The sequence below is a fragment of the Aulonocara sp. 'chitande type north' Nkhata Bay genome, linkage group LG3, assembly GCF_057382095.1.
Source record: "Aulonocara sp. 'chitande type north' Nkhata Bay isolate Kocher_YH1m ecotype deep benthic linkage group LG3, A_spYH_male_GT1.1, whole genome shotgun sequence".
In the NCBI taxonomy this organism is placed as follows: Eukaryota; Metazoa; Chordata; class Actinopteri; order Cichliformes; family Cichlidae; genus Aulonocara; species Aulonocara sp. 'chitande type north' Nkhata Bay.
In genome coordinates, this window is record NC_141346.1 from 6,578,257 (window position 1) to 6,590,656 (window position 12,400).

At 42.2% G+C, this 12,400-nt stretch overlaps 1 protein-coding gene across 1 annotated transcript; it reads left to right on the top strand.

The window, feature by feature from the left end:
- The first annotated feature begins 547 nt into the window (after positions 1-547).
- Positions 548-7,493, top strand: LOC147333696 (uncharacterized). The gene is made up of 7 exons (XM_086285829.1): positions 548-696; positions 1,761-1,802; positions 1,882-2,148; positions 2,229-2,468; positions 2,552-2,728; positions 3,303-3,428; positions 7,426-7,493. Exons 1-7 carry the CDS (start codon positions 666-668, stop codon positions 7,491-7,493), a joined length of 951 nt encoding a protein of 316 aa, XP_086141955.1. The 5' UTR covers positions 548-665.
- Positions 7,494-12,400: the final 4,907 nt, after the last annotated feature.

Genomic DNA, 12,400 nt, shown 5'->3' on the forward strand with positions numbered 1-12,400 from the left:
CACCCCCCAAAGTAGCCTGACAGAGTCACGGATGCCAAGCAGCCGCCGGGAGTGAGCCAGTATGTGAGACCTGACTTGACACATAGACATAGACAAACATGCACACACAGACACAAACATACACCACCCTCATACACACATATACAAATATTCAGCACTCACCCAGTGTGGAGACAAGATGAACCCACACTCCCCAAACACACTCTGAACCCCAAGTCCATTTCTTTTAGGGGAGAAATGTTTGATTTTGGGGTGGGGGTAAATTTCATGATACATGATCACATGGTCAAATATTTTTAGATGTTTGGCTCCTCCCACGGGATGGTGTGCATCTTTCTCTGCTTTCTCTGAGATGTGAGTATGGATATGTGTGTGTTGACTGTTGAGGCAGGTGGATGCTGCTGATTGCTGGTTTGAAAGAGTTCCTAAGTGTTGATTGGATGATTGGATGTACAGCAGCTTCTTAAACCCCAGCTCACAGCCACCTCCGCCCTCTACTTCCCTCCTCTGTACCAAATAAGGAGCCAGCTTTGATCCAAATCAGCTAACTGCGCATCACCAGCTCTTCCTCGTCCTCGCTGTCCAGAAGCAGCAGCGTGATGATCTTGACAGGGAAGTGGTGAAGCTGAAGGTGTCACTCTGCTGCCAGTCGTCGTCCCGACAACATGAAGACTTCATCTGTGTCTCTGCTCCTCGGTGAGTCAAACGCTGAAATCCTTCACTCACTCATAGCGTTCATTTATCTTATAACACAGTAACAGAGTGTGTGCTGGATGCTCTCACTGACTGACTCTAAAATGAAATCTCTTCAGGTCTGTCCAAAGTCTGAAGTTACGTTTATGCGAGAAGAAGAGTTCACTCTTCTTCTTTAGTGTTTTTGTTGTTTTAAAGTTCAGATCCATCGTGTGTTCTGGACTCAGAGAGTTGGACCTTCATATCCAGTTTGTTGTCTGTAACATGTTGACTTGTAGAGAAGTCAGGCAACCTCTTTTTTTTATCGAAGATCAATTTTCATTCAGGAAACCACAGCTGCTAGCTGCAGGTACCACATGCTCCTCTGGTCTGTTATGTAGTCTTCACTTCCACTATAGAGAGCAAACTTTCCTTCATGTGGACTCTAATGAAAGGACTGGAGACTGTTTTTGTCATTTACCTTACTTTTGTGTATTTTGTTTTCTCATGATGAGCTTCAAACAGAAGCAAACTGGGACTCAAACCTGTGAATAAAGATCAATGAAGCAGCTTCTCCAGGTTTTTATTCAGCAGCTGATGCTGAATAAACAACTAACCCTTATCCCATGGCTTTGGTTTATAAGTTCTGACTGTTTAATCCTGAGAATGCTTTTCTTGCCTGCTGTACCCCTTACTCTTTTATTCCCCATTGCCCATCCATCCAAACTGCTGAGTCTTCATGAAGCCTGAGTGGGGAGCAGTTTCTCTTCTGCTGCCAATAATCAACAATTCCCCAAAATCTGCTTAGTTTGGGAAATATTTAGGTGCAGGGTGTTGGAGTGTCAAAACAGATATGACGCCCACCTCATTCAGACCAAGTGTACCAACATAGTTTCGTCAGCATGTGTTAAAACTGAGCTGGCGCTTTGTGTGATGTTTATAAGTCTAAATGTACTTTTAAAACCTAAACAGAACCTTCAAAGCGAATTAAAGGTCTCCCCCCTTTAATGTGATGTTTTTGGAACAAGACCAGATTGAAACAGGTTCCGGCCCTCTGACCTTCAGTGACCTCTGACCTCCTGTTGCAGGTGTGTGTGTGCTGCTGCTGTCTGCACTGACTGTTTGTGCAGGTGAGTAGATGAAGTGCACCATGGTCCAGGACAAACACTGAGTGTAAACACTGATAGAAACTGTCCGTCTGTCCTCCAGTCTCTCTGAGCGTCAGTCCAAACCTTCAGCAGTTCTTCACAGCAGCCTCAGTGTCTCTGACATGTGACGGTCAGCTGGGCTCTGATGGATGGACGGTGAAGAGGGACACAGGAAGTGCGACTGAGTCATGTGGAGCAGGGGGGCGGGGCTTTGGGAAGATAAATGGTCCATCCTGTGTTTTTGATGAGTTCAGCCCAGTCAGTGGAGTTTACTGGTGTGAAGGTGAAGCTGGAGAGAAGAGTGAAGAAGTCAACATCACTGTATCAGGTAATGAAGTCATTCATTTCATCAGACTAACAGCAGACTGTTATACCACCTCTACATCACTCTGTGGGTCTTTTCTTCAGATAAACATGTGATCCTGGAGATCCCTGCACTTCCTGTGAGGACAGGAAGTGATGTCACTCTACGCTGTAAAAACAAAATTGGTGGCACAGCCGCAGCTTATTTCTACTTTAATGGACGTCCTGTTGGACCTACATCAGAGCACATAATCACCATTAACGTGCAGCAGTCTGATGAAGGTCTCTACTGGTGTTCTACTGATGAGTTTGGATCATCTCCTCAGAGCTTTCTGAGGGTCAGAGGTCAGATCACTGTTTCCTCTTAAAGCTTAAACCTGTTGAGCTGATAACAAACTGAATGACCCAGCTTCATATCTTTCCTGCAGATCCTACAACACCAACACCACCAACAACAAAAACATCAGCAAACATCCATATCTCCTGTTCTCCTCCTCCTCTTCCTAATCCCTCCTTCATCATCCCAGTCATAGTTACTGTAGGTTCTCTGGTCCTTGTGGTTCTGGTTTTGGTTCTAGTTCAGCTTCTTTGGAAGAAACGCACAGGTATGATATCTGTCTGACCCACCTGGGCTCTTTTGGTTCAAGCAGCAAATTAAAATATTTTGAAATTTCACTTGAGAAAATCTGAGGGACTTTCCTGTCTGCATTTATTTTGTAGAGCACTGGGTCCCAACATCTTTAGACTGATGCGTTCCCATGGCCCAATTGAAAAGTTTTAAAAGTTCTGGAAGTGGGTCCATAAAAATGAAAAGTATTACTGATATAAACTTGGCTTATCTCTCATTCAAAGTCACGTCCAGACAGCTTCCATCAGGGTTTCAATTTTAGGATCGCTCCCTAGAAATTAGATTCAGACTAAAACCCCACAGACACAAACACCAGTGTGGGTTGTTTTTCCTGATTGGCTGTCACTTGTTAAGGTGGTATGATACGGGAACAGTGTTCTGTGGTCTCATCACTCTGATGCTGCCATCATGGCTCTGCTTAATCCATAATCAACGAGTCTTTGCTCCTGAATCCTGTACCTGTAACATCAGACTGTCTATGAAAGTCTTCTAAACATCCTACAGCAGTGAAGTGATCACCAATGTTCATTCACATCACATCATTTCTGCAGGGAGACACCAGCCAGCCTCTACAAATGATGTCGCATATGCCGAGGTCACCATTAGAGAGTCAGCCAATAAGATGTCAGTCATCCAACCAGAAGTGATTTACTCCAGCCTGACCATAAACACTACAGGTACACATTCTAGCAGGTGACATAAATGAGCGATAAAAGCAAGAGAAATTGAGAGTTGAAGAAGATGAGACTTTTTTTCTCCTCGTCATGCTGCGATGTGTATTTGACCTCTGTCTCTAAATTAATCTGAAAGCTTCTTGTTCTGGACAAATTTAAATGTAAACCCATTTTCTAAAAATTTTAAATTTAAAAAATGTGTAAATAAACAAAGAATACAAAGATTTGTAAATCTTATATTTTAAATAAAATATTGTAAAAGCCAACTTCTTCCAGCTCAGGGCAAAAAATAAGAACATTTTGTAATCTGCTGACTTTAGAAAGTTATTCATGCATTTATTTAATCCAGGCTTGATTACTGTGATAGTCTTTATTTTGGTATCAGCCAGGCTCTGCTCTCTCATCTTCAGCTTGTTCAGAATGCTGAATCCCAGTGGGATAAGGTAGAGATTTCCTGTCCTCTGTTGATTTCCCCTCCACGATATTCATTTGATCTTAATGCGCCTTGCTGCTGCATTTATGGTGACCCATGAAGGATTCGCGAGACCCATCCTTCAAATCTGGGGAGACAGAGGACGCATTTGTGGGCCACATTTGGAGGAGCCTTCAAATATGAACAACCTTCATCGCCTCACTGTGACGTATTCGGCCTACAAATGCGGCCTCTGAATTTGGCAACAGCCAAAGACTATGTGACTGTAACATTAAATTAACAGTGTCTTTAAATGACCTTTGACCTTTAGTGACCTCTGACCTTCAGTGACCTCTGACCTCCTGTTGCAGGTGTGTGTGTGCTGCTGCTGTCTGCACTGCAGGTGAGTTGATGAAGTGAACCATGGTCCAGGACAAACACTGAGTGTAAACACTGAAGTGCTTCACTCATCTGTCACAGATAGACACACTAACAGAGTGTGAGCTCTCACTGACTGACTCTCAAATCAAATCTGTTCAGGTCTGTCCACAGTTTCATGTGTTGTTTAGGCGACAGGAAGAGTTCACTCATCTTCTTTTGTGTTTTGGTTTTATTTGATATTTGTTTGTCATATTGTGAAGAGGAAATCAAGTAGAGATGTTTTCAGTTTCTGTAACATGATGGTTTGTATAGATATCAGCCAACAATCATCAGATATCAGCTTTCACTCAGGAAACCACAGCTGCTAGCTGCATGTATTAAATGTTTGTCTGACCGGCCTTTGTTGTATAGTCTTCACTTCCTCTTCTGTTTACAAATTTTCCATCATGTCAACTGAGTCAAATTTAATTTCTCTCAGAGTTTGTATGCTTTGTTACTTTCTGATGATGAGCTTCAAATATGAGCAAAGTGAGACTCAAACAGGACGTAAACCTGCAAATAGAATCCATGAAACAGCTTTTTCACACTGTTCATCCCACAGCTGAGGTGGAATAAACATCTAACCTTCAAGAATGTGCTTTTTTATTTTGCAAGACCTGCCTGCAGTACCTTTACTGTCCACTTAGCCAAAGCTGCTGAGAGCCTGAGTGGGGAGCATCAACTCAAACAAACAACAAATCAGTGGAGTTTACTGGTGTGTCATTCCGTTACAATCGAGGTGAGTGGCTGCAAATTTCCACCAGGTTCTTGAACCTCTTTCATATCCGCCCCAAGCAGGCCCATAATCTCTTCATCTGCTCCACTCACCTGGAGCTGATTTTTGGCAATCAGGCTGGAGATATTTAAGCCTCACACTGACGTTCCTTCTCCACCAGTTAGTCAGCTACTCCATGTTGGAGCTGGCTTTTATGTCCCTTGTTCTCGTGTGCCTTAGTTTTCCACGTCTCTTACTCTACCTTAAGCTCATCCCTTGGACCTCGAACAACTTACCTTCACTCTGGAAATCTCTCCGTGCCTCACCGGCCTGCCATCCCGCTCCATCCAAACCTGTGGAACGTAGATCAGCCAGCTCACACCATCCAACTGACCTGGACTCACACTGCCCCTCCCTCAAAGCGTTTTTCACTCCAACTCCCAGTGAGCTATAAATACAGCTAAACTTACCCTCTCCAGTGTTTCCCCTTCTTCTAACTCCGTTCTCCTGACAGCTAGACCTAAGCTGTCACGCTCCAGTTACCCTTCCAGCCCAATTTCCGCCTTTGGTCCACAACCACGTTACCAGGTTTCTCACGCCAAGTCACTGTTGCATTCTGTGTGGCTGTTTTCTGCTACTGCCAAGTGTTAACCTGTGCTAGACCAATAAATGTTGTTAAACCCTGCTTCTCCTCCAGGGTTCTGCTCAGTTCTGGCCCTCATGACACGTTCATTTAATCATCAGAATAACAGCACGCTGTTTTAATTTTTATATAAAGAAAGGATCCTGACATCCTGACACTTCCTGAAAAGACAGGAAGTGATGTCACTCTACGCTGCAAAGACAAAACTGGTGGCATAGTCACTGCTTATTTCTACTTTAATGGACAACTAACCAAAACAGAGCATCATGATTAATGTGCAGCAGTCTGATGAAGGTCTCTGCAAAGCGGTCATTAAGAGTAACTGTGTCTGTTTCTACATTGAAACTGTGACACTAACCTCTGTCCTGAAGGTCATTGACCGAATATTGATCATGTGAGTCATCACACGAGCAGAGGTGTGAATACAGGCGTAGGTCATTACAGGTGAACAGGTGACGCCTCCATGAGACATTGATCTCAAGACTACTGAAAAACGTGATCTTCTTCACAGTGCTGCTTCAGCTCACTGACGTTTATGTACGTTATGCACAGCTCTCTGAAATCCCACCAACACATTTCATTCAATGTTAGGGTCTCGGCTTTGGACTATCGCAGCACCTCAATTTCAAAAATGGACAAATGAACAAAAGCATTTTGTTCTCAGACATTCAGACTGTCTCTAAACATTTTCAGTAAATAAAAAATTACAAATAATCTGAGTTCAGTTCAACAGACAGAAACTCAAACTCAGTCCTTCACTCACTCATACACAACAACACTGACGTCGCCACACAGGTGAGAACGAAGGTAGGCTGGGCGTACATGTATGTGGACTAACCACAGAGGTCCAGAGAATCATGAACAAATGAATTCATCTTTAGAAAGTGAACAAATCCTGACTGTGGTTTGTATTTATGCACCAAACAACAGTTGAGAGCAGCCAGTCTGTTGGGGGTCACTGGGTGGGGTACTCAAGGGTTCTTCATCCAGTGAATCTTTGGAGACTTTAGAGCTCATGTGGACAATGACAGTGAGACCTGGGTGGCGTGACTGGGCACATCATGCGAAGGCCCAGGTCTTTGGGGCCTACAGACACCACAAAAGAAGAAGATCAAATGGAAAATGAATGATGGAAACTGAGGTCAGAGCTGCAGACTTGCTGGTGAGGAGAGGTAATGATCTTCAGGCAAGGCAAGCGCTGTTCAGTCCTCTCCTCATCTTCCTCGTGCTCCTTTGTATATTCCATGTAGCATTAAAGGCACAAATGAGTTTAAACAGGTAAAGTCAGGTAAATGGATCCTGGTTATTGATTCAAAGTGACTAAAGTCAGTAAAGATAAATGTTTAGGCTTTATTGTGTCAGTCAGACAAACATTAACAGTAACCTGTCTCTTCTATCAGACACAGAGATGAGTGATGACATCAGAAATAAACCTGAGTGCAAACAAAGGGAAATGTTTCTTCTGTGAGCTGTGTGACGTTAGCACTGACCAGCAGAGGGCGTCGGAGTCACATGATTGAAAATAAATAAAAGAAATCTTGCCTCCTTGTCTCCTCCCTCCTTCCACCATGTCTTCTCCACTCTCACATTCTTACTTCTCCAGTCTCATTGTTCCTTCCTCCTCTATGTATGTCTCCTTCATCGCTTCTTTACTCTTTTTACCCTTCTCTTCTTTCACTTTATCTCCTGCCTCCTCCTATGTTGCCTCTATCTTCTTGTCTCAAAGTTTCCTTCATCCTTCACTCCTCCTTCGTTGCCTACTCTCTCCTTGTCTCATTTATTTCACTCTTCTTTATTTTCTTCTTTTCAGTTTCCTCCTTGTCTCTCATTGGTTCCTGCCTCCCTGTCTCCTCCACCCTTGACTGTGAGGATTCGTGAAGGTGAAACATGTTCAACACAAACTGATTCTCCACACACATCTATGGGCTCAAATTGTGGTCATAAATATTTTGTACTTGTAAATCTGACCGACTAGTTGTGAACTGAGCTTTGTAACCTTGTAAACCAAAATATCTAAAACATTTATGTTTGTGCATCTATAAATGCAAAGATGCAAATTGGTGTGTGTGCAAAAAAAGATTTGGGTTTTTTTTGTTTGTTTTTTTAAAAGAAAGAAAAGAAAACTAATAATAACAATAATTATTATTGTTACCAGCCTAATAGTAATTAGGCTGAAGAACCAACAATTTTAGCCCATAAGAACCATAAGAATGAACTACCTCCAGGACCTGAAGCTCAGTAAAGCACCCCTCCAACAGCCAAACCTATCTGTTCTCTCATTGGATTGTTAAATTTGTGATTGACATGACGTTAACCAATCAGCTCAAAGGAAGAAAAATTCGGTCAAAATTTGTACTTTGAGGTTGTGTGATCCCCTTAAAGTCTGAGCACACCCTTCACTCCCCAATATTTAAATATGGGGACCACTACCCGAGTCTGAGAGTCAAGGGCCCCAGATATGCAACGTTGCAAAAGCCTGTCAACCAAGTGAGCCCTACAACATCGAGAGCCTTCAGGAACTCAGAGTGAATCCCATCCACACTACAGGCTCTGCCACCAACCAGGTGTTTAATTGTGTGGATATTGAGTTCCTGTTTCTCTTTAATCTTTATACTTTATTATTCTAGTTGCTTCCGTACACTTTTTGGCACTTAACTACTTCCACAATTTTCAGCCGATTTTCACGGTTTAAATTTTAAACTATTCTGCTATTTTTTGCTAATGCCGGCTATATCTTTTGGTGCTCATAACTTCTATACTTTTTGAGATATTGAATTTTTTTTGGCAATATTTTTGCCCATTGAAATGAATGGAACACATTATCAATGTGGTCACTTATTTCTGCTCGCCGGGCTGAGCTGTGTTTTAGCTCAGTGAGATGAGCATCCGTTCTCAGACTGGGAGGCCCGGGTTCAAATCCCGCTTGTGGCAACATTTCTTTCAGTTAACAGTTAAACTTTTTTAACTCTTTTCAACACAAATTTCAGCTTTTTCATCCCTTTTCAGCAGAATTTTCAGTTTTTTCACCACTTTTCAGCACAAATCCCAGCTTTTTCAGCTGTTTTCAGCAAAAAACTCTTTTCACCTCAATTCTCTGCAGCTTCTGCTCATTTCAGCAGAATTGTCAGTCTCTCCACCTCTTCTTTGTGAGAAAGAGTTTGGCGCAGTGAGATGAGTAGCTTCCTTGAGACTAGAAGGGCCAGGTTCGAATCCTGCTCAGGGCAGCATTTTTTTTTTTTTTCAACTTTTTCAGCTTTTTTCAGCAGACAGCTTCAGCTTTAAAGCATCCACACTGCATTTTCGCAGGAAATGCAAATTTTTCTAGTTGCCTCATTGATTCCAGACTCACTTCCCTTACAGAAGATCATCTGTGGGATTAGGACGGCTTGAAAAAGTCTTCATACCCCTTGAAAATTTACACATTTTTTCACCTTAAAACCACAAACTTAAATGTTTTTATTTATGTTTTTAGTAATAGGCAGAGGCTAGCCTGTTTGGCACCCTGGGCAAACACTCCATTAAAAAAAGATGATCTGATGTCTTCTCAGCTTAATAAGGTAATTAAAGAAGCACTGACACATTTTTCTGTATGTTTTTACATAATTCCACCATTTCTGGTTATAGATGCAGAAACTTCATGAAATGAAAAATCTTCCTGATCACAACCTCAGTCTTTTTCTAAATGACTTCTGCATACTATTGTGAATAAAAAATGAAATCTGACATTTGTGAAACAGTTCTTTCTGTTGTTATTTACATTTTACGAAGGCCCCCAGATCTTGTGTAACTGGGTTTGTAAAGGCAGTTGTTCAAGCTCAGCAGCCTTGCAGTGACAGTCGGTCACGGGACTTTCATAGCGATCTGAAACTGCAGCTTCCCAGTGAGAAGCTTACAGGCAAAGTCACAGGGGTCATAATTTAATAAAAAGATTTACTCAATCTAGCCTTCCCTAGTTATTGTCTGTATCCTGTAAATGTTCTTTTATGTAGTTTTAATTATTTTATTTTATTGTTAAATAATCTCCTAGTCGAGTTGTGTTTGTATTTTCTTTTACATATTTTCACTGCACTGCAGCAAATTAGTGCGCTCCACCTGTTGGTGTATTTATTGGCTTTTAATGTTTCCCTCCTATAAATGATCGTATTACTGTAAAACACTTTGGGGTACTGCTGGTTTTAAATGTGCTATATAAATAAAGTTGTATTCTCTTTGTTATTTCCTGTTCTCAGAAGGAGCATTGAGCTGTTCATAGACTGCATAAACTGCAGTATTAGCAAACTGCACATATAATTTATGTCCACTCAGGACTGTATGCTTGTCTTTTCACGTTCATATGTATATTTATATTTAGTCCCATGTCTCTGTATTCATCTGTGTATCTTAATAGTTTTGTTATCATATCTCTGTTTCTACACTGATTTTATATGTTGTTTCTTGTATATTTGCTGCTATGATAACTCAGTTTCCCTCTGAGATCAATAAAGTTTCTCTGATTCTGATGAAGACGAGTGTATTAGAAACAGCTCGTCCTTGTGGAGAAGCAGCAGCGTGACGAGCTGATGATGTTAACAGGGAAGTGGTGAAGCTGAAGGTATCACTCTGCTGTCGGTCTCCAACATGACAACATGCCGACTTCATCTGTCGCTCTGCTCCTCGGTGAGTCAAACCCTCCCTTCTTCAATTCTTTATCACAGCTCCAACACACACTAAAGGTCAAAGGTAAAGAGCCTATTTTCAGCAGCTGGAAGCTCTCGCTGATAGTTTCTCTCACATGAAATCTGTTCAGATCTGTTGGTTTTTTTTCCTTAGTGAGAAGAAGTGATCACTACTTCTTTTGTTTATCTAAGGCTGGTTGTATCTGATATTTGTTTGTGTGTTTGGACACAAATCAAGTAGTGTATTTCCTGTAAGCACCTCATATTTAACTCGAGTGTATGAAGATACAGCAAATGACAGAAAACTGTTTCAATTGCATAAACTCTTTAAAATTTAGAAGTTTAACTCTGCGTTTCTCTGTCCTGTAATCTGGACTGACTCACAGAGCTGAAGCTTCATGTCGTGTCTGTAAGAGAGGAAAGTGACCTGTTTTCATCAAACATTAACCTTTACTCAGGAAACCACGGCTCCTAGCTGCATGTACCACATGTCCTCCTTATCTGCCTGTTGTAATCATCACTTCCTCTGTTCAGACCAGATTGACTGAGTCTAACTAAATGACTGAAGATAGTTGGTTTTTCAGAATTAACGTCGGATTTTCCTCATTTTCTGTACGCTTTGTTAATTTTCTGATGGCGATTTAGACGAGCGGGACTCAGACGACTGTAATGTTTACTAAACAGATTTTTCAGGTTGCTCACTCAGCAGCTGATATTGCCAAAGTCGCCTAACTTTAATCCAGTGATCTCGGTGGTTTGATGGTTCATTAACTCTGATTGCTTTTTAAATGTCTCTGTTTTACTTAGCCAGTAAGAGCTGATTGGGCCTAACCTACCTTTGCCAGCACTGGCTATGGGAACCTGCTAATGTTGGGTTTAATGTTGTGATTAGTAGAATCTGTAGTTTTTTACTTACTGAACAACTACTTAGAAACCTGCAGACGTATCCATATAAAAGAATTAGGGCCTGCAAAACAAGCAGGTCAACCCCACCAGTTTTAACTGGTCCTGATATAAAACTGCTAGGACAGGTTACTCTCTCCTGGGAAGTTGGCTGCAGCCATGCGGATTTCTGAATGGAAGAGATCCATGTACATGCCGATTTTTTAATCATCCAATGCATTAAAAAAAATAGTCATAAATAAAGTGTTTTGGCTTGTGATTCCTAAATAAACACACTAACACTAGCTACACATTTTTAAAGGGTGCAAATCCAAGTCTCCTATTCAGTGACTCTGGTCTCCAGAGCTGAAAATAGGTTTGAGGTTCTTTTGAGAATTCTGAAGTTGGTTTAGTCTAAAATGCCTGAGTTGAGAGCAGGTTCGTGTAATTTCAGAATTTCTGCCTAAAAAGAAATTAAAAGGAAAAATAGACCATTTTCCATCCCCAATATTTGAATCCATAACAATGGGAATATAACAGTTAATACTAAATGTTAAACATTATTGTGCAGCACATAAGATCAACAGAACACAGTGTGCTTTGAGGTAGGAGCCAAAAAGGGTGTAGTTTGTGTGTGTGATCACCCGTGTGTACACCTGTGAGCATGGACGCGCTTGTTTTTAAAAGGTTCCTTCATGTAATGATCTGCTAGAGGGTGTGGGGGGGCCACAGCCCCGTCCTCCAGGGTATGAAGCAGGTATGGAGGAGATCAAAACTCCAGACATCCAGTGGCCCTCAGAACACAAGGGACCAAGGAAGACCAACAGAGGGGCAGCCGTGCCACTGTCCCAGTAAGAGCTGAGGAGAGTCCCAGATGAGGGCTCACTCAGCAGCTGCGGAGCAGAAGCCAGGGTGGATTGCAGTGACGCGCCCGTGAGCTCCGCCGGCAGCCAGCTGCGCCTGAGTGACCGAGCCCCAGGCCGAGAGGCCGGGGGCACCCCACCTCCGAAATGGCCCGAGCGAGCCCCAGGCTCCAGGCCCCGACAAGCACCCACCAAGGAGTGAGCCGGTGTGTACCTGGACGCCCATCCCCGGACACAAAGAACCAACAACGCACTGATGTCTGAGGGCGTCTGCCACCGGATATGAACTTTTTTTAAGACAGTGAATCTTGAAACCAGAGAAAAAATAGAGAATTTTAACTTGTTCCATTGGCAGATTTTTTTCACTTATTTCAAGCTAAAATAT